This window comes from Nomascus leucogenys, chromosome 5, assembly GCF_006542625.1.
Source record: "Nomascus leucogenys isolate Asia chromosome 5, Asia_NLE_v1, whole genome shotgun sequence".
Classification (NCBI taxonomy): Eukaryota; Metazoa; Chordata; class Mammalia; order Primates; family Hylobatidae; genus Nomascus; species Nomascus leucogenys.
In genome coordinates, this window is record NC_044385.1 from 58,477,999 (window position 1) to 58,505,024 (window position 27,026).

Genomic DNA, 27,026 nt, shown 5'->3' on the forward strand with positions numbered 1-27,026 from the left:
TCATAAATAAATAATATTTATGTGGTATTGTTTTTAAATAATATTTAGGATCATTATTGCTTGCTAACCAGAGATTTATCAGATTAAGTATTTTAGCTGAATACTAATGAACATGTATATCATTCTGTTTTGGTCACATTTGGTTTACTAACTGTATAGCATCAAAAATGCCAAATCTGGATTTCTGAAAGAGCATTTCCAAGCTACACTTATGAATCATGTAGCTACTGCTTATCTCTTTGAGCTCTAATTTTGCCATAATGACACCGTCCTGCCAAGAAACAGTGAGAAATATGCAGAGACAGTTCTTTATGCAATCTTTCTCCTTTCCCTGCCAGTACTTTGGCTGACATTATATATTGATGTCAAATGATATTGTCTTATCTGTGAATGGAACTTTACTGAATGGAATGGAAGAACTTTTTTGAAGCTATAAATGAAAGACTGATTGCTAGAGTTTGTAATCAAATGGAATGTCCCATAAAAATCTGATCCTACTTAGGCCCAAATTGAGTTATTCCAAAAATTATGCCTAACTTGTTCTTTAGCTTGCTCCCTCTTTTTGTCATTAGAATGTGAGATCATCCATGTATGTATACAAATATACCTTCCCTCTGAAAGAAGGAAGGAGATATAAAAATAAGAATGGATCAAGAATAAGGAGAAACTGATATTATTTAAATTGTCTTTGAAATAAGAGCCAATAGGTTTTGAGGAGCACCTGAATGCTTTTTCCAAGTAAAGTGCTGTTTTGATTTTCACAGATATTATCCCATTTTACAGATGAGGAAACTGAAACCCTGAGAGAATAAATAAAATAACTTGTCCTGGCTCGCACAGTTAGCTCTACCAAAGAAGAGGTGGAGGAGGGAACTTGAATTTAGGTCTTTCTGATAGCAAGCCTATTCTCTTGACCACACCCTCTTGCTCACAGAATAATGATCTAATCAAGAGATTTGATTAGTCAGTTGGGGCAGTGTGAGTAAGAACAGAGAGGAGAGGTGGATAGGAGAAGCTTAGGTGGTCAGATTTTTTCTAGTAGCTAGCTGATTGTGAGGATCTAGTGTGAGGGAAAAGGTCTGGCCTTGAGTAGATTTGGGAGGGAGTTGTTTGTGTTTAGGTAGATCATTGAAATTTCTATTGTAAATGAGTTTATGCAAGGAGAGTATATTGAGACTGTGGAGAAAAGTCTAAACACTTAAAAAGGGGCAAGCAGGCCAGGCATGGTGGTTCACGCCTGTAATCCTAGCACTTTGGGAGGTCAAGGCAGGAGGATCACTTGAGGTCAGGAGTTTGAGACCAGCCTGGCCAACATGGTGAAACCCTGTCTTACTAAAAATACAAAAAATTAGCTGGGCATGGAGGCGGGCACCTGTAATCCCAGCTACTTGGGTGGCTGAGGCATGAGAATCAGTTGAACCCAGGAGATGGTGATTGCAGTGAGCTGAGATCGCGCCACTGCACTCCAGCCTGGGTGACAGAGCGACACTCTATCTAAAAAAAGAAAAAAGAAAAGAAGGGGGCGGGCAAGCAGAGGAGGAGAAGCTGGATGCATCTGGAAGAGGTGAAACACAGATGGGAAGGGGACAGTCTTCCCTGTTCTAATTTCTTTCTCTGCTCCATCCTCTGGCTGCTTCCTCCTCCTTGGGCCAGGCACTGTTCTAGGTTCAGACAAAAACTCCTGCCCTTATAACTTACCTAGTTGGAGAAGAGGTAACAATAAACAAAATTAAGTTCAATGTATAGTATGTTAGATGGTGGTAAATGCTATGGATAAAAATAAATCAAGCCAGGGCTCTGGAGAGTATGAGAGTTGAAGAGGGAGTTTAAGGGAGGACTGCTATAAATTGAGTGGTTAGGGAAGCTCTTATAGAGAAGGTGACTCTTGAGTACAAACCTGAAACTGGTGAGGGAGTAAGCCATCCCCACATGGGGGATGCGGGGGAGAGTCCCAACAAAGGGAACAACAGGGGCAAAAACCCTTTGAGGGCATGCCTGGTTGCTAAGAACAAGCAAGACAGCTAAAGCAGGGTGAGTGAAGGAGAGCATAGTAGAAGATTAAAGTTGGGGGACAGGGGCAAGTTACTGTAGTCTTGAAGGCCACTGTAAAATCTTTGCTTTTTTTTGAGTGAGATAGGAAGCCACTGATGGAATAAGCACAGTAAGATAAAACTGAAAAGTGCCCACTGGATTTACGATCTGAGGTTACTCTCTCCCCTCTTGAGGTCCATGACTGTTTCATTTGATAATTTATGCAGCCAGACACTGTTCTAGAAATTGGGATACATGAACAGAAAACATAATCTCTGCCCTCCACTTCCTGCACACAACTTGATGTGCTTTCTTTTTGAAAGCTAATTCTTGGCAGGATGTCAGTGTGGAATGATTCTGAGAGTCCCAGATGAGTGCCTGGCTATAGGGAAGGAGTGTGACAAGCCAGAGGAGCAGTGATGGTGCACTTTCTGCTTCAGTAGCCACAGTGTCTGTTGTTATGTAGTCGTAGAATAAGTAAAGTACAACTGTTGGTCACAGAAGTCTTAAGAAGGCCATTGATCCCTTCCTGTCCCAGAGGCCACTTTTTCCTCAGGGATAAAGAAGTGTCTGAATTTTCTGAATGTGAGTTTGTGTGACTCCCTGTGTTTTTCATTTCCAACCTTTTCTTCTTTTCTTTTCTCTTCCTTTCCTTCCTTTTCCTTTTCTTTTCCTTTCCTCTTTTCTCTTTCCCCTTTCCTTTCTCCTTTCTTCTTTGTCCTTTCTCCTGTTCCTTTCCAATAAGATCTTGCTCTGTCACCTAGGCTGGAGTGCAGTGGTATGATCATAACTCATTGCAGCCTCTACCTCCTGGGCTCAAACGATCCTCCTGCCTCCACCTCCCAAGTAGCTGGGTCTACAGGCACATGCCACCATGCCTGGCTAATTAAAAAATAATTTTTTTTTTCTGTAGAGATGAGGGTGTTACTATGTTGCCCAGACTGGTTCTCAGACTCCTGGTCTCAAGCAGTCCTCCTGCCTCAGCCTCCCAAAGTGTTGGGATTACAAGCTTAAGCTACTACACCTGTAGTGGCCCCAACATTTTCTGAATGTGATCCTGTATGTGTGGGGTTCTCTGTGTTTTCCAATTCTAACTTTATAATTGGCTGAAATTTGAACTTTCTGCGTAGACCATTAGGGTACCTTTAGTGCAGGCCCATAGTTGGCAGCAATTCAACTAAATAGTCCTTAAAGTAATATATGTTGGCATTTACCATTCCTCACCAAAGTGACATCTTCCAATTCCTTTCTCCTTGCCACATTTTCATTTTTCATTTGTTCTTTCTTTTCCCAAAGTCTTTTTTTCTTTTTTTTTTTCATGTACTTTTTGGCTGTGATGATACCTATAATTTAAGGATCCTAATAGTTTCTGTAGTACTTCAGTGATAGTGAGCTAAAAGAACTGTAGTTGCTTCCTAAACATCTGACTTAACACATTTCCAAGAACAGACTGGGGAAAATCTGTAGCAACATCTGTAAAATACTTTTAGTTCCTTGCTGAAAGGGAGAAATACAAAGAAGCAGTTGGTTTTTAGAAGTTGACTAAGTCTGTGGTTTGAAATTTGTATGCCAATGATTTTAGCAAAGAAAAATATTTGATTTCCCCTCCTTAGGGGTGAGGGGTGGGATTTGCCACAAAGAGCAAAATAATCAGTGTATTTTCTCAGAAATTCTCTTATTTTCTTGACAACTTTAGTGTAAATACTAAATAAATGTTTTGGAATAATTTCAGATTAATTTCACTATCTGTCACATTCATATGGAGATTACCCTATTGAAGCAGTTGTATGTAATGATTTTCTGTTATATAGATTTGAATATAAGTTGGTATATGCTAAGATAGTTCTCAGTTTATTATATTAAAGACATTCCTTTCTTTCAGACATTTTCTTCTCTGTACTACTTTATCTTAGTGAATGGCAACCAGTGTGACAAGCTTAAAACCCTTAAGGAATCTCTGTTTTTCCTCCTCTCTTCCTTCCCTTATCAGTTTTGTTATTATCTCAAGATGGACTTCCTCTCTATCATAGCTTACTCCAGGCCCTAATATCAACCAGTCACTTAGCTGGCTTCATTAGCTTCTTACCTGGTTGCCCTTAATCAACTCAGCATTTTCTCCACATTGACACTGGAATGATCTTAGAAGCCGTATTTCCTAATGGACTACTGTGCTTAAAAACCTCTGGATCTTTTTTAATCTACAGCACAGATTTTGTACCTTAACATATTTTTTTTTCATCAGATAAAATGTTATGCCTCTGCTATTGAGACATAAATGTTGTGTTTCCTCTTGAGAATTTCGTATTTTCTCTATTCTCATTAGTGAAGAACATTTTGCTGATCTTTGCTTTCATCATTTACAGTAGTTTTTTCCAACTATGGAGCACCTTACAATGTGGAATTTGCTTTTTAAACTCCATAGGCGTCCTTCTTCCTTTCTCCATTTGAACTTAACTGGACAGTAGCTTGACATAGAGGACTGTCAGGGCTCTACCTACTTGACCAGATTACTAACTACAGTAGTTTTGCAAATATTTAATTGAGCACTTTATTGCTTATATTTATTAGGCAAATAAAGTACCTGTATTAGTCCATTTTCACAGTGCTATAAAGAACAACTCAAGACTGAGTAATTTATAAAGGAAAGAGGTTTAATTGACTCAAGTTCCACATGGCTGGAGAGGCCTCAGGAAACTTACAATCTTGGTGGAAGGTGAAGGGAAGCAAGACACGTCTTCTCATGGTGGCAGGAGAGAGAGAGAGAGAGAGAGCAAAGGGGGAAAGTGCCCCACTTTAAAACCGTTAGAACTCATGAGGACTCACTGTGAAGCGAGAACAGCATGGGGGAAACCACCCCCTTGATCCAATCACCTCCCACCAGGTCACTTCCTCCACACATGGGGATTACAATCCAAGATGAAATTTGGACGGGGACACAGAGCCAACCCATATCAGTACCTGACATTTGTTATCCAACCTTTCAGTAGCTTTCTGAAGAGAGATTATTGTCCTTATTTTAGAGATAAAGAAATGAGATACAGATAGATTGGCCTTTAGTTGATAGCCAGTACATTTTTGTTGAGTGAATTAGTAAACTCTTTCCTAATAGTATATATTTATCTACATGTTCTTCAAAGATATATGTGTGTTTGAGTGTGTGCGTGCACGTAATGGAGTTGTGCATCTTGTTTATTTTATTTTATGACAGAGTCTTGCTTTGTCACTCAAGCTGGAGTGCAATGACTTGGCCTCTGCTCACTGCAACCTCTGCCTCCAGGGTTCAAGTGATTCTCATGCCTCAGCCCCCTGAGTAGCTGGGATTACAGGTGTGCGCCACCATGCCCGGCTAATTTTTTTTGTTTGTTTGTTTGGTTTGTTTGTTTGTGACAGAGTCTTGCTCTTGTGCCCAGGCTGGAGTGCAGTGATGCAATTTCAGCTCACTGCAACCTCCGCCTCCTGGGTTCAAGCGATTCTCCTGCCACAGCCTCCTGAGTAGCTGGGATTACAGGTGCCTGCCCAGCTAATTTTTGTGTTTTTGTTAGAGACAGGGTTTCACCATGTTGGCCAGGCTGGTTTCAAACTCCTGACCTCAGGTGATCCACCCACCTTGGCCTCCCAAAGTGCTGGGATTACAGGCTGCGCCTGGCCGCTAATTTTTATATTTTTAGTAAAGAAGGGTTTCGCCATGTTGGCCAGGCTGATCTCAAACTCTTGGGCTCAAGTGATTGCCTACCTCTGCCTCCCAAAGTGCTGAGATTACAGGTGTGAGCCACCACACCCAGTAGCAGTTGTGCATTTTAAAGGATCAAAGTTGTAATAAGCTCCTTTAGAAAGTGGGAGAAGTAGGTAAGCTGAGGCCGTAAATATTTGGGAAAAGAGCCTAAAGGTAGAGAAGGAAGCTAGCCTCATGTGTGTTAAGAGTCAGAGGAATTAATTTGGAGTTAAAGTTAGAAGAAATATCAGTTGCATGAGAATGAGCAGGTGAACTTATGAAAAATATGGATTCTTAGTCTCCATCTCCTCAGATAACTGAGTGAAGTTGGGGTGAGGCTTTGGATTTATACTTTTGCAAAGTTTTAGAGGTGATTCATATGAACAGCTAGGATTTGAATCGTGTATAGCTGACCAAAATTAAAGATCTAACAAAGAGAATTTCAGATTATTTTGCATATAAAACTAGGGGGAGTCAGGAAATAGGCTTAGAGTGTTGGAAAGAGCATTTTCACCACAAATTTCCCGCCTTGATAAGAGACCCAGCCAGAAAGAACTATACAGTTCTAGAGGAGTGATTTTATTCTAATTGAATGATGGAGTGGGGATAGAAGATTGAAAGTCCAGACATGTACTACACACAGAAAAAAACCCAAAACCAAAAACTGAACTATACCTATGTATTCTACTAGTAGTTTTCTGTTTGCTTTTAGTTTGTTGCTGGTTTATTCAAGAATTACTGAATGAATACCTACTGTTCACCCACTGTGTAGGGAAAAGATAGCAGAGAGATGAGGAAAAGTGTAATGGGATAAAGAAGAATCTTATTTAATAAATCAAATGATTTCAACAAAAGGAATCACTGGTAAATTGGGCACACCTTCTGGTTTTCACCTGGGGGAATAATTTTTCTGTGGCAGTTCATCTTAGTTCAACAAACATTTATTGTGTCAGACACTCTCCTAGCCGTTAGGAGATATTCATGCATAAATGAAATTCTTTGCCCTGGGCTATGTTAGTCTTTAGTGGAAAAGACAGATACATGAACAGAGGCTTTCATTATAATTTAGGAATTACTTTAATAGTGGTGGAAGGGGCAGATTTAAAAATATTTAGGTGATAAAAATGGTAGGAATTGGTGATTGATTGTATGCTGAGGGTTGAGAAGAAGTCATAGGATGATTCATGGATTTCCAGTGTGGGTGACTTGATAAGGATGGAGGAGTAACATTAACTCACATCCAAAATACAGAATTAGAAACATATTTGTGAGGGGTGAGAGGGGAAATCAGTTTTGCTTTCAGTATGTATAACATGGCTCAAACACATCTAAGTGGAGGCAGTATAGCATAGTGGGAAGGAAAGTGTTTTGGCTTGGGAATCAGATCACATAGGTTTATGACTAAGCTATACCACTAGCCGCTTCTAGCTGTATGACTTTGAGATGACTAACCAACCTCACCAAGTCCCAGTTTCTGTGGGGATGGTACTAGTACATACTACACAGGAGTTGTGAAAATTAAAAGAAATAATGTATGGTAGCACTTATCACAGCACTAGGCACATAATGAGACCTCACTAGTATGTCAGGAAATATTATCTGTGTAGCAAACAGTGTGAACTCAGGAGAGAGCAGAGCTGGACATACAATTTTGGGAGCCATTAACTTACAGGCTAACATAATGATAGTAGGTAAGATTCCTATAGAGAATGGACCCCTGAGGAAGAGTAATAGTAAACGGGATGGACAGAGAGGAATAAAATCCAAATGAAAAGTGGTGTGATTGTTTTCCATGTATAGAAGCTTTGTAGATACTTGTGCCTCATAGAGAAGTTACAATTTAAGGTTTGTAATTGGAGCACAGCCAGGAATATTTATGATATTCAAAAAATCCACAAATTTAAAATTTCACATGGATTTCTTTTTAAAGCAAACTTCCTATTTAATTAAATAGTAATAAAATCAGCCCTTCCCCACTTTTAGACTACTTGCCAATAGACTTATTAATTTTTTCTGAGAAGCTAGGTGAAACTCTACTGAATGATGTGGATACAAATTATTTGCTTGAGTAGTGTTGATACTTTATGGTAACCTTTATTTCCATATATATTCATCAATTGTCTTCTTGTTAGAGCCTTAAAAACTTTGTTTTAATAGCTTAGGAAATGATATGGTTTGGCTCTGTGTCTCCACCCAAAAAGATAGGTGAGATCTATATTGCAATAATTGCTCAGTGCTGGCTGACCACAGTGCCCTTTCTAGCCAAGTCACGCACCATGAAGAGGAGTAAACAGTAGTTGATCCCATTTGTCTTAAAAGGTGTTTAAGTTTGGATTTGCAATGTGTTGTAAAATGAAGCTAGATTTTTATTTAAGGAAGAAATGGTCCTAAACAATGAAATAAATGTTGACCTCTAAGAGAAATCTTTATTCAGGTTTATAAGTAGAAAGGCTTCCTCTTCTCTTCTCTTTTTTGTTTTCTTTTCTTTTTTGAGACAGAGTTTCGCTCTTGTTGCCCAGGCAGGATTGCAGTGGTGCAATCTTGGCTCACCACAACCTCTGCCTCCCAAGTTCAAGTGATTCTCCTGCCTCAGTCTCCCGAGTAGCTGGGATTATAGGCGCCTGCCACTACACCCAGCTAATTTTTTGTATTTTTAATAGAGACGGGGTTTCACCATGTTGGGCAGGCTGGTCTTGAACTCCTGACCTCGTGATTCGCCCGCCTTGGCTCCCAAAGTGCTGGGATTACAGGCGTGAGCCACTGCGCCCAGCAGTAATGAAATATATTAATATATGGGAGAAAATTGTAGAATTAATAAGCTAGTGGTTAGCTATCTAGATGATTTGGAAGACATAAACAATTTTAAAAACTGTCTACAACCGGCTGGTACACATAAATTAACTTTTGTTTGTTTGTTTGTTTGTTTGAGACGGAGTCTCACTCTGTTGCCCAGGCCGGAGTGCAGTGGCACAGTCTTGGCTCATTGCAATCTCCACCTTCCGAGTTCAAGCAATTCTCCTGCCTCAGCCTCCCAAGTAGCTGGGATTACAGATGTGTGCCACCATGCCCAGCTGATTTTTGTATTTTTAGTAGAGGTTTCACAATGTTGGCCAGGCTGGTCTTGAACTCCTGACCTTAGGTGATCCACCCACGTTGGCCTCCCAAAGTGCTGGGATTACAGGCGTAAGCCACCGTGCCTGGCCCAAATTAACATTTTTTTTAGGTTGGCAGTGATTATTTTACTTTTTTTCATAAGGATGAATAACACAAAGATTCCCAGCAGTAGTCTCCTGCACATTCCTGGTTAGCCCTAGTCCCACTCTCCACTCCAGCAACAACATCGTGTGTGTGTGTGTGTGTGTGTGTGTCTACTAGTATTCATAAAGACATACTATGTGCCTTATCAGCTCAGGCACTAGAGGAGGCCAAAGCAGCACAGGACATAATCTATGCCAGGGAATTCAGAGCTACAGAGGAATACAAAGCCAAGACATAAGTAATGAACTAATTTTCTAATAAGGATTAATGTTAGGAGGCAGGATGTTAGTGAGTCTTGAAGAATGCTTGCCACTTAGCTAAGCAGAAGAGACCATTTTAGAAACAGAGAACAGTGTGAGTAAAAGCCCAGAGGTGGACAAAAAACAATCATTGCCCTGGTGTGGGATAGTGAGGACAATATAGAGACTTTAAGTTGGAGTTGGCAGCCATTTAAATGTTTCCTGATTTAATTTTCTGGTAGTTTACTCTAAAACTCTAGATAATAATATATTTATTTTTTGATTTTCCAACTTTAGATAAAAATGTTGACTCTTGGGTATGAAAAATGTTTTTGCTTATTTGTACTGTACCCCTCTTTCTTGCTACCCTCAATATAAGTGTTACTGTTTTTTACAGTGTGGTTCTCTGTTGGTTACATTTATAACTGTAAATAATCTCTAGGTTGTTTGTGGCTTATACATCCCCAAAAAGATATATGGAATTTAACAGTAAGTATTAAATAAGCTCTTATGATTTTAGACAGAAGGAAGAAACAATTGAGAATGGTGCGTGTAAGTCCTGGGCTAACAGAAAAATAATTTATACTACTTTTGAAATGAGAAATAACATCTTTTTTTCTTTTAGGTTGAACAAGTAAAATTACTTGACCGATTCAGTACCAGCAACAAGTCATTAACAGGAACACTCTATCTTACGGCTACACATCTATTATTTATAGACTCTCATCAAAAAGAAACCTGGGTAAGGAGGACCGCAGCTGTACTGTTTATCATAATAATAATGGACTTGGTCTGTCATGTTTTATTTTGAATGTGTATAACAGAATTTTTAATCATTGGTTACCTGTCTCAACCAAAATATTTTTTGGTCTCCAGATCACTCCTGCCCTCCCTTCTGATAAATCAGTTACAAAATATGTAACATGGAATTCTATAAAATACCACACTGTTGTCTCCATAAATAATTATGAAATACCTGTTGTTCCTAGGCCGGACATGGTGGCTCACACCTGTATTCCCAGCACGTTGGGAGGCCGAGGTGGGTGGAACACGAGGTCAGGAGTTCAAGACCAGCCTGGCCAACATAGTGAAACCTCATCTCTACTAAAAATACAAAAATTTAGCGGAGCGTGGTGGTGGGTGCCTGTAATCCCAGCTACTCAGGAGGGTGAGGCAGGAGAATTGCTTGAACTCAAGAGGTGGAGGTTGCAGTGAGCCAAGATCGCACCATTGCACTCCAGCCTGGACAACAGTGTGAGACTGTCTCAAAAAAAAAAAAAACTATTGTTCCTTTTAATTTTTAAAAATCTAAAAAATATGTACATGTTAACAGATCAAATGGATTGTTTGGTATATTCCACAGTGTTTTTATACAAATTTTAATTAGGGTATTTTTTTTTTTGCTAGTAAATGTTGCAGTATACATATACATGTAAACAACATTTTGTGTATTTATATGAGACATATGTATATGTTTCTTTCTGTATATTTGCCAGAGTTTCTTTGGGATATTTGCCTGGGAGTAAAATTATTGGGTCTTGAATAAGCACATATATAACCTTACTAAGTATGTCACCTCTTCAAAATGTTTGTTCCAATTTATTCTCAGTAGTGTATTACACAATGTTGTACATCCTCAACAACATTGATATTGTCAATTTAAAATTTTTTGCCTATCTAGTAGATGTCCAATTGTAATGTTAGTGAGCTGATTACAAAGAATTTACCCTTTTCAGATTAAAAAAAAGGAAAGAGTTTCCTTTTCTTTTTTTATTGGGTTATTTGTCTTTTATTGATTTTATGAGTTCTCAGCTACAAATAGAATTACCATTCAACCCAGCAATCCTGTTACTGGATATATACTCAAAGGAAAATAAATCATCCGACCAAAAAGACACTGGCATTTGCACGTTTGTTGCAGCACTGTTCACAATAGCAAAGACACGGAATCAACCTAGGTGCCCATTAGCAATGGACTGGTTAAAGAAAATGTGGTGCATACACACCACAGAATACTATGCAGCCATAAAAAGAGAACAAAATCATGGCCTTTATAGCAACATGGATGCAGGTGGAAGCCATTATTCTAAGTGAATTAGCACAAACAAAAAACCATATACTGCATGTTCTCACTTATAAGTGGGAACTTAACATTGGGTACATATGAGCATAAAGATGGGAACAATAGACATTAATAGACTAATAGAGGTAGGAGGAAGGGAAGTAGAGGAACAAGGGTTGAAAAACTACCTCTTGAGTACTGTGTTCACTATCTGGGGCTGTGGGTTCAGTCGAAGCTCAAACCTCAGCATCATTCATTATATTCATATTACAAACCTGCACGTGTACCCACTGAATTAAAAAAAAAGTATTATTCAAGAAAAGAAATAAAGAGTTCTAGGTTATAATGCTTTGTCAGATGTGTGTGTCATAGATAGTTTTTCCCAGTGTGTGGCTTGTGTTCTGTGTTTTTTATTTTATGTCTCTCAATTAAAGTTTATATTTTTAATGTTATAGATTTTTCATTTTTTTCTTTTATTGTTTGTGCTCTGTTGTGACTTAAGAAATCCTTTCCTATGTCAAAGTCATAAAGGTTCTTCTGTATTTTCTTCTAAAATCTTAAGTTTGATCCTGTAAGTTGTTAATACATCTGGGAAATATTTTGGTGTATGATGTGAATAGGGATTCATTTTTATTTTTTCATATAGACGACTGGCACCATTTATTGACTGTTTCATTCCATTCGTCTTTAGTACCAGCTCTGTCATAAAAACATCTTCCATGTATGTGAGGCTCTGCTTTTGAGTCTTCTATTCGTTTGGTATACTGACTACACTGTACCACACTGTTTTATTGACTATAGCTTTTAAGTAAATTTTGATATCAAGTAGAGCATACCCTCCCAACTTGTTATTCAAAATTGCCATGGCTATTTTGGACTCTTTGTTCTTCCTTTTCTGTTTTAGAATTCATTCACTCATTCATTTAGCACACATTTATTGAGCATCTACGGTGTGTTTCATATCACTATTCTAGATATTTTGGAAACTATTGCCAATAATAACAGGTACAGATTCTACCCTTATGGAGCCAACATTCTAGTGCTGAGAGATATGGATAACATCACCAATAAATAGGTAAATAAGTAAAATACATAGTGATAAGTGCTAAGCAGAAAAAGAAGTAGGAAAGGGGGTTAGAATATGGGGCTTGTGTCTCTGTGCCTGAGAGGAAGAGACTTGGGCATATTTCTGTGCCACTAACTGCCAGATTTTAGAACCTCCACTTTATAGATGAAGAAGCTGAAGCTCAGGGAAGTAGTAATTCATTCATTGTTAAACAGGCAGTGCAGAGTAGTAAAAGGAGCTCATGTAGACTGTGTTGTCAGGTAGCTTTGGGTTCAAATGTCAGCTCTGCTGTTCACTGCTTGGGTGACTATGTCAGGGTGCTTTTGGCTGTAAGTAAAAGAATACCTGACTGAACATGGTGCCAAACCTTGCAAAGCAGGAGAGGTGGGTAGGCTTTCCTCAGTAGCCCCCTCTCCTTTTATCAGGAAGGAGAAGCTCTCTCAGAAGGCCCCCAGCCAACTTTCCCTAACATCTGATTGTTTGAAAATCTGGACACTTGGCTACTTCTACCTGAAAAGGAGGCAGAGAATGCAGATCCTAGTATTTTTGATCTCTTGAGGGAAAAGGATGTTGCAAGTAAGGAAGGTGGGGGGAATGGCAGACCAACAGTGTCTGCCAAAAAGTATGTAACTTTCGAGCTTAGCACCCACATAAAATGGGTATATAGCATCAGTCATCATGTAGGGCTTTTGTGAGTCTTAGATGAGAGAAAATATGAAAAACATCTGTGCCTAAAACATAGTAGTGGCAGTAAATCATAGCCACTCATATTTTTCTAAGCAGTTGAATCAAGATTAGAGGTCAAAGGGCTAATATCCAGAATCTACAATGAACTCAAACAAATTTACAAGAAAAAAACAAACAACCCCATCAAAAAGTGGGCAAAGGACATGAACAGACACTTCTCAAAAGAAGACATTTATGCAGCCAAAAAACACATGAAGAAATGCTCATCATCACTGGCCATCAGAGAAATGCAAATCAAAACCACAGTGAGATACCATCTCACACCAGTTAGAATGGCCATCATTAAAAAAGCAGGAAGCAACAGGTGCTGGAGAGGATGTGGAGAAACAGGAACACTTTTACACTGTTGGTGGGACTGTAAACTAGTTCAACCATTGTGGAAGTCAGTGTGGCGATTCCTCAGGGATCTAGAACTAGAAATACCATTTGACCCAGCCATCCCATTACTGGGTATATACCCAAAGGACTATAAATCATGCTGCTATAAAGACACATGCACACGTATGTTTATTGCGGCACTATTCACAATAGCAAAGACTTGGAACCAACCCAAATGTCCAACAACAATAGACTGGATTAAGAAAATGTGGCACATATACACCATGGAATACTATGCAGCCATAAAAAATGATGAGTTCATGTCCTTTGTAGGGACATGGATGAAACTGGAAAACATCATTCTCAGTAAACTATCGCAAGGACAAAAAACCAAACACCCCATGTTCTCACTCATAGGTGGGAATTGAACAATGAGAACTCATGGACACAGGAAGGGGAACATCACACTCCGGGGACTGTTGTGGGGTGGGGGGAGGGGGGAGGGACAGCATTAGGAGATATACCTAATGCTAAATGACGAGTTAATGGGTGCAGGAAATCAACATGGCACATGGATACATATGTAACAAACCTGCACATTGTGCACATGTACCCTAAAACCTAAAGTATAATAAAAAAATAAATTAAAAAAAAAAAAAAAGATTAGAGGTCAGTTATGCCTCCCAGTCCAGAGATTCATGTTGCTCTGTGGTACACCCCTGTACGGCACATGCTGTACTCTTCTCTTTCTCTCTTTGATTGTACTCTTCTGATTTCCCCAAGAAGGCTAACCAATTGATATGTGATTCTATATCAGCTGTTAAGGAAACTCACTTGAGATACTGATCTTGGAGAAGTTGTATTCCCTAGAGGCACTGGATCCCTTCTCCATCCAGTGTTTGTGCAAGAATTGCCAGGAATTTTACCCAGCAGTACCTTCTGAAATAATTAGTCATATTATCATCCACTCCATCTACCCCTCCTTTGTCTACTTGCTTCAGTATTTTCTCTATTATCCATCTCGTGGAGATATAAATGAAGGCTTCCCATATAGCTATTCCTTCAGCTGCTGGGAATGTAGTTTGAGGGGCAGCAAAAAGATATCTGTGTTATTCTCTACTCTCCTATTGTTGTTTTTTCAGTGCTTTCTTACCAGTATTTTCCCTTATGTTTCCCCTAAATGAAGTTTGTTTAGTATACTAGAGCCATAGAAATGAACATCTTAGATCCAGAAGGGGCCTTATCAACCCTATATCCTTTTTCTCACTTTACAGTTGATTATGTTTTCAAATCACATAACTAGTTAGTAGTAGGACCAGGTTTCTTCATCATTTTCTTCCTGCAATTACTTTTGAGTCTTTATAATTAAAATCAGAACAGTGATATACAGGTTGAATATCCCCAATCCAAAAATTCAGCACTGACATGATGTTCAAAGGAAATGCTCATTGGAGCATTTCAGATATCAGAGTTTCAGATTAGGGATGTCAATTGATAAGTATAATGCAAATATACCAAAATCTTTAAAAATCCAAAATTTGAAATACTTCTAGTCCCAAACATTTTGGATAAAGGGTTCTCAACTTGTAATATTACAGTTGGCTTTTATTCCTTATTCTCTGTTTAAATGTTATTATTAGATCATTTTTAGTAACTTGTCACAGGCCCATTAATATAAGTGATAATGGTGCTAAATCTTAGCCATAAGTAAGGGCTATATGTGTATGTGTGTGTGTGTCTGTGTGTTAATTATTTGTTCTCTATGTAGTTTTAATTTCCATTGACAACTGCTTCTCTCATTGTTTTTCAAGCTTTTCTTGATTATTTATATGCATTTAATTTTGCAGGTGAACTTTAGATTTAATATGTGTAATTAATATTAACATATAATAATTATATAATATATGTGTATTATATAAATAATCATCCTTCACTACAAAACAAAGCAGATTGGAATTTTTAAACTGAAATTTATGTTGAATTTTTAGATTAATTTGGGATTAATGGGTCTCTTGCATGATTAGGAGCCTATGATCTTTAGTTCTCCAGAAAAGTTTTCTATAAATATTTTAATAGGAGTGGTATTAAGAAAAAGTAGGCATTTTTAGTAGCAAACAAAATATTATTGGTAGTAGGTGAGAATGATAAGCATATGTTTAAAATACCATCAAGTATTGAGTTTATAGTAGGACTTTTTATTCATCCATTTAGTAAACTCTTATTGTGATAAAGGAGGGATCAGGGATGACATCCATATTTCTGGCTTGGGCATTCACATTTAAAAAATTGAAGTGTGTGATATATAACATGTGCAAGCTTTTTGATTTGAGGAGGGCTATTATAATGTTCCAGGTACTGTGTTAAGTGCTGGAGATGTAATGTTGATCAACTCCTCACCATGCCACCCTCAGGTCCTTGGCCTCCCTCCTGTGCTCATGGGCACCCAAAGTTTTAGCCTCAGAAGCAGTTTCTAGAGGGGCCAAGGCAGCCAGGGGCTGGTGTGTCAGTGCCACCCCAAGCACATGCACACCCAGCCAGATCACGACAGTACCTGGGCTCAGCTATTGGGACATGTCCACAACTTTGCTCTACCACAGGATAGGCAATGAGAGTGCGGAGAGGCCAAGGAATGGGAGCAGGCACTTCTGAACCTACAGGGGGAGGGGGTTTCCTAGGCCCCCAAGAGCGCAGGGATACCTGGGTCCAGAGCCATGGCTGGGCAGCTGCAGCTGTGCCCGGGAGTGTGGCTCCTGCCCTGCCAACTCGGTAGGGCATGGGGCTTCCGCTGGGATCACTGTTCCCAGGTCTTGGCTGCTCTGCAGAGCGTGCAACCCTGGCTGCACCTCCCCCACTGCAGCTGGCATCCTCACAGTGGCCACTCCACACAGGCCGCTGCTGCCATCACTATGAAGGAAAAGTATAGCTTGATCTGCAGAAAGAAAAGGGAGGGGGCCTAACTTACTTCGGAAGGGTTGTGGGGCATGTCAGGCTACACTTTTGGTGATATTATGAGTTTTGAGCAAAGGCCAGAAATGTGTCTAGAAGTTCTTAAATGAAGAGGTAGTGTTACAGTATTCCAGTTAGTGGGAGCATCTGACCATGTGTAAAGGAGCTTGGTGCATTTGAGGAGCCAAAAGAAGGCTGTTGTCACTAGAACATAGTGATGGGGAGAGGGACTTGAAATGACTAGATTGCCTTCCTTTTTTTAGTCTGCTTTTCAATGTTCACTACTGTGTTGTAGAAAACGGATCAGAGGGTCAAGGGTAGACATGGAGAGAGCATTTAGGAGGCTGTTTATAGTAGTTCAGGTGAGAAACAGTGGGGACATTACAACTAGGGATGTGACAGTAGGGATACAGAGAAGTGGATGGGTTACAAAAACATGTAGGAGATGCCGTTCCCAGGGTCTGATAATGGATTGAGTATGTGGAGTGATGGAGGAGGGATCAGAGTGACACCCATATTTCTGACTTGGGCATTCAGTCATTTAAAAACGTGAAGTTTGAGTGAGTATGTAACATTTGCAACTTTTTTTGAGGAGGACAGTCTTAAATTTATGCATTCTAGAAGAGAATATTTAGTGCTTTCCATGTTGATGACCTGAATGTTTTTTCATGCTGTAGATATTACACCACCATATTGCCTCAGTAGAGAAACTTGCTTTGACTACTTCTGGATGCCCCCTTGTGATTCAGTGCAAGAACTTCAGAACTGTGCATTTCATTGTTCCCAGAGAAAGAGATTGCCATGATATTTACAACTCTTTGCTACAACTGTCAAAACAAGGTATTGTTCTTAGAGACCAAAGCTTACATGCTCAATTTGAGATGGGTTATCTAAGATACTTTATTTAATGTTTTATTATTGTTATTTTATCCTTTTTTACTCTGACAGTCAGGTTCTTGTGTACTCTATCTCCCCCAAATTGGCCTGAAAGTAATTAGAAACTATTGATCTGATATAAGAATGGTGTAATCAGAAGGGGTAATGGTAAGGAAAAAGTAAAGCATTTATAGTAGAGACTTAAAAAACCACAGGTTTATATTAATCTTTTAAGTCTATTGATGGCAAGTAGCAAAACATATTTTTTAAGTGGGTATTTCACAATCAAAGAGAATGACTTGGAAGTTGATATTATGGAATGAAAAGTTAAGGAAGGTCAAGGTCCTTTGGTAGCAGTGAGACTAAAATATTTAATAGATTTGAGTGGGAGATACAGAAGATGAGCAGAGAAACAAGAGAGGGTGAATTCTATTTTAGTAGAAGTAAGGCTGAGATAAGGTTGAGATGGATATCAGTCCTAAAGAAGAACCTTTTTCTTGTTTTTTTTTTTTTTGAGGCGGAATCTCACTCTCTCGCCCAGACTGGAGTGCAGTGGCACAATCTCAGCTCACTGCAACCTCTGCCTCCCAGGTTCAAGCAGTTCCCTGCCTCAGCTTCCTGAGTAGCTGGGATTACAAGGCAGCCACCACCACGCCCAGCTAATTTTTGTATTTTTAGTAGAGACGGGGTTTCACCATCTTGACCAGGCTGGTCTTGAACTCCTGACCTTGTGATCCACCCTCCTTGGCCTCCCAAAGTGTTGGGATTGCAGGCATGAGCCACTAAAGAAGAATCTTATCACTACTTATGCCCTGTGGATCTGGTGATTTCCTTCCCCCAACATGACTTGAATTATATGTCGGACTGGATTTTGGTTGAGCAATCTGGATTGCTGCCTGCAAGAGTGGTCTCAGAGCAGGTCTTTGTTCATTCTTCTCTCTGAGGACATCAGCCTGTAGCATCCTATTGTCTCAAATTAAGCCAGAGTTTATAGTAAAGATGATTCTGAAGCGCCCCAAGAGCTCTGTGCAACAGTTGCCATTTTTAGTCAACAGTGTCCCTATAGGGATGTATAATGCAGTTTCATGTTCTGTATGCTATCTCTAGCTTCTCATTATAACATTAGTCTATTTTACATCTCATTTGGGAAAGTGATTAGTAGGAAATATCTATTAGTGTCTTTATAATTTTACTTTTAAGAGAAAGAAACATTGCAATAGAGGATTTAACATGAAAGTCTAACTGTATTTATTAGCTTTACTTTTGCTGATGACAAATCCAATCTCAGATTGATATGTGTGCTTTTTAGGTATAATCATTTGCATACTGAACATCAAATATATTCAGGTATTAGCCATCTCTTTGAAGATTGTAAAGAGAAAAATGAAGGAAGAAAACTGAAAAATTACATTTATTGGTAGTGTATAAGTCTTATAAATTGTACTTAACATTTAAAATTTTGTATTCTATAGCAAAATATGAAGATCTCTATGCATTTTCTTATAATCCCAAACAAAATGATTCAGAACGACTACAAGGCTGGCAGCTCATTGATCTCGCTGAGGAATATAAGAGGATGGGAGTGCCAAATTCACACTGGCAGTTGTCTGATGCCAACCGGGACTACAAGGTACCTTAACAATGTTTTGGAGAAATTCAGAAAATGTTAGTACCAGAGGGTCAGGGAGTGTCAGCATAGCAAGTTGTCTATGTACTGAAATGTGCTGTTCTTGCATTTAATATTAAAGGTTTTTAAAGGGGTTTTGAACTAAGAGTAGAATGGTTATGTTTTGTTTGATATTTACAGATCTGTGAAACTTACCCCAGAGAACTTTATGTTCCCCGGATAGCAAGCAAACCAATAATTGTTGGTAGTTCCAAGTTCCGGAGCAAGGGAAGGTTCCCAGTTCTTTCCTACTATCATCAAGATAAGGAGGTAGGATGCTTTTCTTTTGATTTTAGAAATAAAGTATAACTCATCTTTAGGTTTAAGTATCTAAAATAACTTTTTTTTTTTTTTTTTTTTGAGACAGAGTCTCACTCCGTTGCCAAGGCTGGAGTGCAGTGGCACGATCTTGGCTCACCGCAACCTCCACCTCTCGGTTCAAGCAATTCTTGTGCCTCAGCCTCCCGAGCACCTGGGACTACAGGCGCGTGCCACCATGCCTGGCTAATTTTAGCAAAGATGAGATTTTGCCACATTGACCAGGCTGGTCTTGAACTCCTGACCTCATGTGATCCACCTGCCTTAGCCTCCCAAAGTACTGGGATTACAGGTGTGAGCCACTGTGCCTGGATCAAGAACACTATTTTTTACATGAAAAGATTGCTAATGGAGAAGCACTGGCTTTTTGTTTAATTACATTTTTCAAATTTAAAACAATACTACTCAAATACAGAAATTTTCATACTCCTTGTCATCTTTTCTTGACCCTCCCTTCCTTCCAGCAGTAACTTGAAAATAATAGAATTAGTTAACAGATAGGATCCTCTTTCTTTCCTGTGGTTCTCTTGATTCTGCTCATATTTGGGAAAACCAGATAGTTTTGATAAGACAACCACTGAGACAAGGGAGAGAACCAAGGGCATTTCAGGATCCCATTTTAATAGTAAGCTCAAATCAAAAGTATTTTGCAACATGAAACAGTGGAGGAGGCATCTTTATAGTGAGATGCTGTAATAAGGGTTGCTTATATTAGTAAAACTTACCTTTGTAGCCTACTAATAGAAGGCCAGGAGGTACTGTATGTTAAATGTTTTATATGTATGTCTTCCTAACTTTGTAAGGTAGGCTTTACTAATTACCTGTAACTTTCAAGTGGGGAAACTGAAGTTCAAAGAGAGTAAATTACTTCCTTGTCTCACAGCAAGTAAGTTGAGGAATTCTATGCCATTTCTGACTCCCAATCCTTTGGGACCTGATTTTGTTTACTCTGAGAACTTTTAGAATCTTCTTTTTCCCCAGTGTGCTGAAATTTTTTTTTTTTTTTTTTTTTTTTTTTGAAATGGAGTTTCGCTTGTTGCCCAGGCTGGAGTGCAGTGGTGTGATCTCGGCTCACTGCAACCTCCACCTCCCGGGTTCAAGCGATTCTCCTGCCTCAGCCTCCTGAGTAGCTGGGACTACAGGCGCCTGCCACCATGCCCAGCCAATTTCTGTATTTCTAGTAGAGACAGGGTTTTACCATGTTGGCCAGTCTGGTCTTGAACTCCTGACGTCAAGTGATCCACCCGCCACAGCCTCCCAAAGTGCTAAGATTACAGGCGTGAGCCACCACGTGCCTGTTCTGAAATTTCACAGTAATGTCTTTTTAAATCTCATCCAGAAACTCAGGTCTCAATTTTGGGAATTTGCTTCTCTATTTCTTTGATAATTTCCTCTGTTGTATCAATTTTCTTTGTACTTTTTATTTATTAGTTGACAACTGGGCTTTGTCCTCTGTTCTATCAATTTTCTTTGTACTTTTTATGTATTAGTTGACAACTGGGCTTTGTAGAATAAACTTCTACTTTTTTAAAAAACTTTCTCCTTTATTTTTCATTTTTTTTTGTATTTTCTGGAAGATTTCCTCAACCTTATCTCCAGTCTGTGTCTTAGATCCCTTTTTTTGCTGTGATGTTTTTAATATCTGAGAGCTTTTCCTATTTTCTGAATTTTTAAGATAGTTTTCTATTCTTGGATGTGATGTTTTAGTTCTTTGAGGATGTTAAAGATTTAAAAAAATAATTCTCATGCTTCCCACATTAGTTATTATTGTTTTGCTCAGAGTTCCATTTTTTTCTGTTTATTTAGTGTTTTTGTCTTTCATGTCTTTCAAATACCTGTTTCTTGGCTGAGTTCTCATATTCAAGCTGTTTTGAAGTTTGTTTGCAGGAATGGTTTGTATCTTGGGATTCTTTCTTTCTTTTTTTTTTTTTTTTGAGACAAGGTCTTGCTTTGTCTCCCAGGCTGGAGTGCAGTGGCACAATCTCGGCTCACTGCAACCTCCATCTCCTGGGTTCGAGTGATTCTCCTGCCTCAGACTCCCAAGTAGCTGGGATTACAGGCATGTGCCACCACGCCTGGCTAATTTTTGTATTTTTAGTAGAGATTAGGTTTCACCATTTGGCCAGGATGGTCTCGAACTCCTGACCTCAGGTGATCCACCGGTCTCGGCCTCCCAAAGTGCTGGGATTGCAGGTGTGAGCCACCATGCCTGGCTTTGGGATTCTTTCTGTTGTATAAGTTGGTTTCCTTAAAGAAGAAACCTCTAATTTTGGTCCCAATGTGTATAGTAAGTCTGGCCATGATCCAAGGGTGAGAAGAATGATGGCAGGATCTCACATTTTGTTATGTAGACTTTATTTAATGCTCCTAGTTTTTGTGAGTATAGGGCTGTACCCCTGCCCACAGCTGTGTCTATTGTCTGTAGAGTCTTCAGGTTCATCCTTATCATAGAATAAACTTTGTCTTCAAGGCAAGGGAGAATCTGGTGGTCTTAGCTAGTTCTCGTACAGGCATTCAACCAGTTCTCCTTTTCTTCAGTTACATCCCTGCTCAAGCCTTCAGAGGTTTTGAGCCTTTTGGGATTTTGCTGCACAAAATACCTTGCTTCTTACTGACTTAAGGGAGTTAGCAGCTTTCTTTGTCCTGTAAAATTTGTTATCACTTGCTAGTCAGCTATCATCTCCCCGAATTTTATTGACATCTCTATGTCTTTTTTCCCATTCTCTTTGTCCCTGTGGTTTTATACATTTTAACTTTCTTTATTAGAACCTGACTTGGATTTTGGGAAGGAGCAGAGGCAAAGGGGTAAGAGTTTAGACAGAAGTTTCTAATCTACTTTTCACAACTACATCATCGAGAGGCTAAATGGTTATGGCCTGTCTTGACACAGCCATATGTGTAAACATTGTTTATTGGAAAGTTGGGCCGAAAATAGTTATTCAGTGAACAACTTAACAAATCCGAAAGTAGGTCTGAAAAGAATTTGATAAGGCAGTGCCCATTTTCTACTATTTTATCATATTTTCATGGTTTTATTTTGTGAGTTTAAAATATGCAATTGTGTGAATTTGTATGTATTTTTGTTTTCAACTGGAGAAAAAGTATATGGGTCTAAGTCTTTTAAATCTTTTTTTTAGGACTTTAAATAATAGTAGGCTGGGCATGATGGCTTATGCCTGTAATCCCTGGGAGCATGCTGGGAGGCTGAGGTGGGCAGATCGCTTGAGCCCAGGAGTTGACAACCAGCCTGGGCAACATGGCAAAAACCCATCTTAACAAAAAATACAAAAATTAGTCAAGCACAGTAGTGTGTTCCTCTAGTCCCAGCTAATCTGGAGGCTGAGTTGGAAGGATTGCTTGAGCCCAGGAGATGAAGGCTGCAGTGAGCTGTGATCGCACCATAGCATTCCAATCTGGGCGACAGAGCAAGACCTTGTCTCAAAAACCAACCAACCAAACAAAAAACAGTAAATAATGAATCCAACCATTCACTGCTTATAGATATTCTTGCTCTATTCGATTGACTGTATTTTAACCCAAATTTGAATTGAAGGTCATTTTTCTCATTTTATATTAAGATTGCTGATTTCTAATTAGAGATCTTAAAGCCTTTAGAAAGTAAAAGTTCCAATGTTGCTACTTAAAAATTCTTGTTCTATTTTTATTGACTAATCTTTTACTTGGAAGTATCCTGTAATCTAAATGGAGTGCAGAATGCAGATATCTTAACAGTAGGTTACTACAGAGAATTGACTGGGTGTTATTTCTTAGGACCTAGGTTTTTTTCATCAAACTAGATAAGGAGATATTTAGTTTTCTTATGAGAAGAGAATATTGGGAAAACTTAGGGAATGTCAAAATTTTGAAATAGTATTTAATTCAAAGAGGATCTTAAAGTTAATGCCTCCTAATTGTCATATTTGATTTTAACACTTTTGGCTTTTTTTCTTGTAAGCATTTTTAAAGACACGTTTTAGAGATGTTTGCATAATCTCTTTTCTGTCCTTTAAAAAATAGGCTGCCATTTGTCGATGTAGTCAACCACTCTCTGGATTCAGTGCCAGGTGCCTGGAGGATGAACATTTGCTTCAAGCCATTAGTAAAGCCAATCCAGTCAATCGCTATATGTATGTCATGGATACCAGGCCAAAAGTATGTATTTTAAATACAGTACAGTCTGCTAGTTTAATTATTTTTATTACTTAATGAGAGTTAATAAACTTGCCCATAATTAAAATATCTGATTCCTAGTTTTAAATTAACTAAGGCTAATGATACTAAGGAAATCAATCCTTTATTTAAAGGATACCAATTTAGAAGATCAATTTCTGAGTAACTCGTGGTGATTTCTTATGTCTTCTGATAGATATAAATTCAGGAAAGCTGAATTGTATATTGAGAACTCTTGCTAGTATATAAGTCTTATGTTATTGTGAAGAAATAATAAAATGTGTGTTATGAAAAATAAATTGTTACTATTCTTTTTTTTTTTTTTTTAAGACAGTTGCACTCTGTCACCCTGGAGTGCAGTGGTGTGATCTCGGCTCACTGCAACCTCTGCCTCCCCGGTTCAAGCAATTCTTATGCTTCAGCCTCCTGAGTAGCTGGTATTACAGGCATGCACCACCATGCCTGGCTAATTTTTTGTATTTTTAGTAGAGACGGGGTTTCACCATGTTGGCCAGGCTGGTCTCGAACTCCAGGCCTCAAGTGATCCGCCCACCTCAGTCGGCCTCCCAAAGTGTTGGGATTATAAGCATGAACCACTGCTCCCAGCCTAAATTCTTATTATTCTTTTTTGCAGAATTTTCAATTGGCAAAACATTTTTATGCTAAAATAATGGATTTTAGCTTGAAATTTTCAAGAAAGTAAGGAAAACAGTTAACTTAGGAAACATTGAACTAGAGAATTGTAAATAGTGAACAGGAATTTGGGTTCTCTTAGGCATCTGTGCTATGGGGCCAAATTTTTATCATTGGGACAAATGTCAGAGTCCCTTCTTCTTTTTATTAACATAATTAAACAACCAATTCATATAGGATCCTGAAACTAAAATAATTAAAATCCTCAGTGGTAATAGCTAACATTACTTTTAATTTTTGTTATAGCGTCGCATGCAGAGCTGGTGGGCTGCCCAAAAGGACATTGGCAGAATTATAGTGAGGATTTCTTCAAAAATCCGGAATGATGAGAAAATAAGAGAAAGCAATGAGAAAAAGCGAGTGAGCAATATAGAACACAAGTGCTTTTTAGGCAGCTTTGTGAAAGGAATGGTCACTGTTTTAGAAGTGATTCTCATCATTATGCAATTTCACAAAAGATAATTTAGAAAACAGAAGAGATTAATTTGAGTAAATTACACTTTGGGAGGCCACGGCAGGTGGATCACCTGAGGTCAGGAGTTTGAGACCAGCCTGACCAACATGGAGAAACTCTGTCTGTACTAAAAATACACAATTAGCCGGGCGTGGTGGCGAATGCCTGTAATCCCAGCTACTTGGGAGGCTGAGGCAGGAGAATCGCTTGAACCTGGGAGGCAGAGGTTGTGGTGAGCCGAGATCACGGCATGGTACTCCAGCCTGGGCAACAAGAGTGAAACTCTGTCTCAAAAAAAAAAAAAAAAAATTATTTGGCTGTTCACGGTGGCTCACACCTTGCACTTTGGAAGGCTAAGATGGGTGGATCACCTGAAGTCAGGAGTTTGAGACCAGCCTGGCCAACATGGCGAAACCCCGTCTCTACTAAAAATAGAACAAATTAGCTGGGCGTGATGGCAGGCGCCTGTAATCCCAGCTACTTGGGAGGCTGAGGCAGGAGAATTGCTTGAACCCGGGAGGCAGAGGTTGCAGTGAGCCGAGATTGTGCCATTGCACTCCAGACTGGGCGACAAAAAAAAAAAAATAGAAATTGATAACTTGATAACCTTTTATTAAAAATAAAAGACTTTATTAGGAGTTGAGAGTGTTGGTGATATCTCTTATAAGAAAAATTCTAGAACACTTTTTCGATAAAATTAGATATAAAAGGCGATTGTAATATGAGACTTTTTGAAGATGAGGTCTGATACAGTGATTTGTTTTTCAGGACCTCATAGCTCTTATTTGTATAATTACCTTCTTCACAGAAAATATATCATTCTTTGATTGTTTTACTAGTTAAATGTAAATCAAGTAGTAATAATGTGGAAGCATTTTTTGACATCTAACTGTAGATTTTACTTTAGGTACCGAATAACTAGTGAGTCAGTAGGATACAATTTAACTGTACTTGTTACCAAACTGAGGTCCAATCCACAAAATGAAGAGCTCCTTTTCTTCTAATTTAGGCTCCGTTTTATCCACGTTCATAAGAATTTTTAATAAATTGTGTTAACATACTATATGAAATCCTAGCCTGGAAGAATTAAGCATGACAAATCCTAAGGGGACCGCTGACAACGTTTTGATCTAATAGCTAAAGACTATGGGCCTATGAGCAATCTGTTTTTTCCTGGAGACCGGTTTATTTTTGGCCCAATTCTCAGAGATGTATCAGGATAGCTGATTATATGCCATATTATATGGTGTATGGGCCTCCAATAATCTCTCATATAATCTCCCTCAAGTAATCTGAAGCATATTTCAGATCTGATTTTCAGGTCCCTATGGCTCTCAGAATGATCAGTGCTCTAGGCATGTTCTGAAGTAAACTCATAGGTTCATTCTGCAAAAGACAAGTCCCCCAGCCAGCTCTGCTCAAATGAATCATTTAGAAATTAGATAGGAGACATTTCTTTCTTTTTAATTTTAAAATATTACAAACATATGGAAAACTGATTAAAAACATAAATGAATTGGTTTCATGAACTTATGGGAACTTTGACCTTTCCATTATATAGCAATCATATTACTTTATTATCTCCTTCATTACTATTTAATAATGTGGCATTTTTACTTATTAAAAGATGAATGGTAGCTTATTCAGTTTTGATGAGTTCCTTTAAACTGTCTCCTAGCTAAAATACTGCTTATTTAGTATTTTCATGACATTTTGGTAAATTAAAAGAGAAAAGTAATTTATCTCTAAATTTATAAAACTTTTAATTTTAGCTGAATGCAATGGCCAACAGAGCAGCTGGAAAAGGTTATGAAAATGAAGACAACTATTCCAATATTAGATTTCAGTTTGTTGGAATTGAAAATATTCATGTCATGAGGTCCAGCCTTCAGAAATTATTGGAAGGTATATTATTGCTTACTTTTTTAGGCACCCTTGTCCAAAAGAAATCTAATGGTAGTCACATGTAATTTAGAATTTTCCAGTGGTCACATTTTAAAAAGTAAAAAGAAACAAGTGAAATTAATTTTAATAATATCCTTACTTAATATATTAAAAACATTATTTTAACATGTAGTCAATATAAAAAAATCAGTAATGAGATATTTTTCTTTTCATCAACTCTTAGAAATCAGGCGTGTATTTTACACTTACTATATTCTGAGTTTGGACAAGCCATATTTCAAATGTTTAGTAGCCATATTTGGTTAGTGGCTGCTGTATTAGTACAATTCTAATGGTTTTGCAAAAAAATTGTTATTAGATAGATATTCTTGAGTGGTCAGTACAGTGAATACTAATTTATAGTAATATTCATTTAAATATTCCAGTCATAGTATAGAATTTAAAAAATTAAAATATAAGATTATTTTTAGTTAGGTGCTTGTGCTACATGTTTTTAAAGAGATTGGAGCATTTTTGTAAGCACAGGAATAATAGAAAAATATATCCAAGAATCAGTTATTGAGCT

The 27,026-nt window shown here is 38.4% G+C and overlaps 1 protein-coding gene across 1 annotated transcript in view; it reads left to right on the forward strand.

Moving 5' to 3' along the window:
* Positions 1 to 27,026, forward strand: part of MTMR6 (myotubularin related protein 6) — a 42,341-nt gene that overhangs the window by 3,578 nt on the left and 11,737 nt on the right. The window contains exons 2-7 of the mRNA XM_003273129.4: positions 9,866 to 9,982; positions 17,057 to 17,219; positions 18,728 to 18,885; positions 19,063 to 19,191; positions 23,257 to 23,391; positions 26,329 to 26,461. Of these exons, the coding sequence (XP_003273177.1) occupies positions 9,866 to 9,982; positions 17,057 to 17,219; positions 18,728 to 18,885; positions 19,063 to 19,191; positions 23,257 to 23,391; positions 26,329 to 26,461 (835 nt within the window). The remainder of the gene's footprint in view (positions 1 to 9,865; positions 9,983 to 17,056; positions 17,220 to 18,727; positions 18,886 to 19,062; positions 19,192 to 23,256; positions 23,392 to 26,328; positions 26,462 to 27,026) is intronic.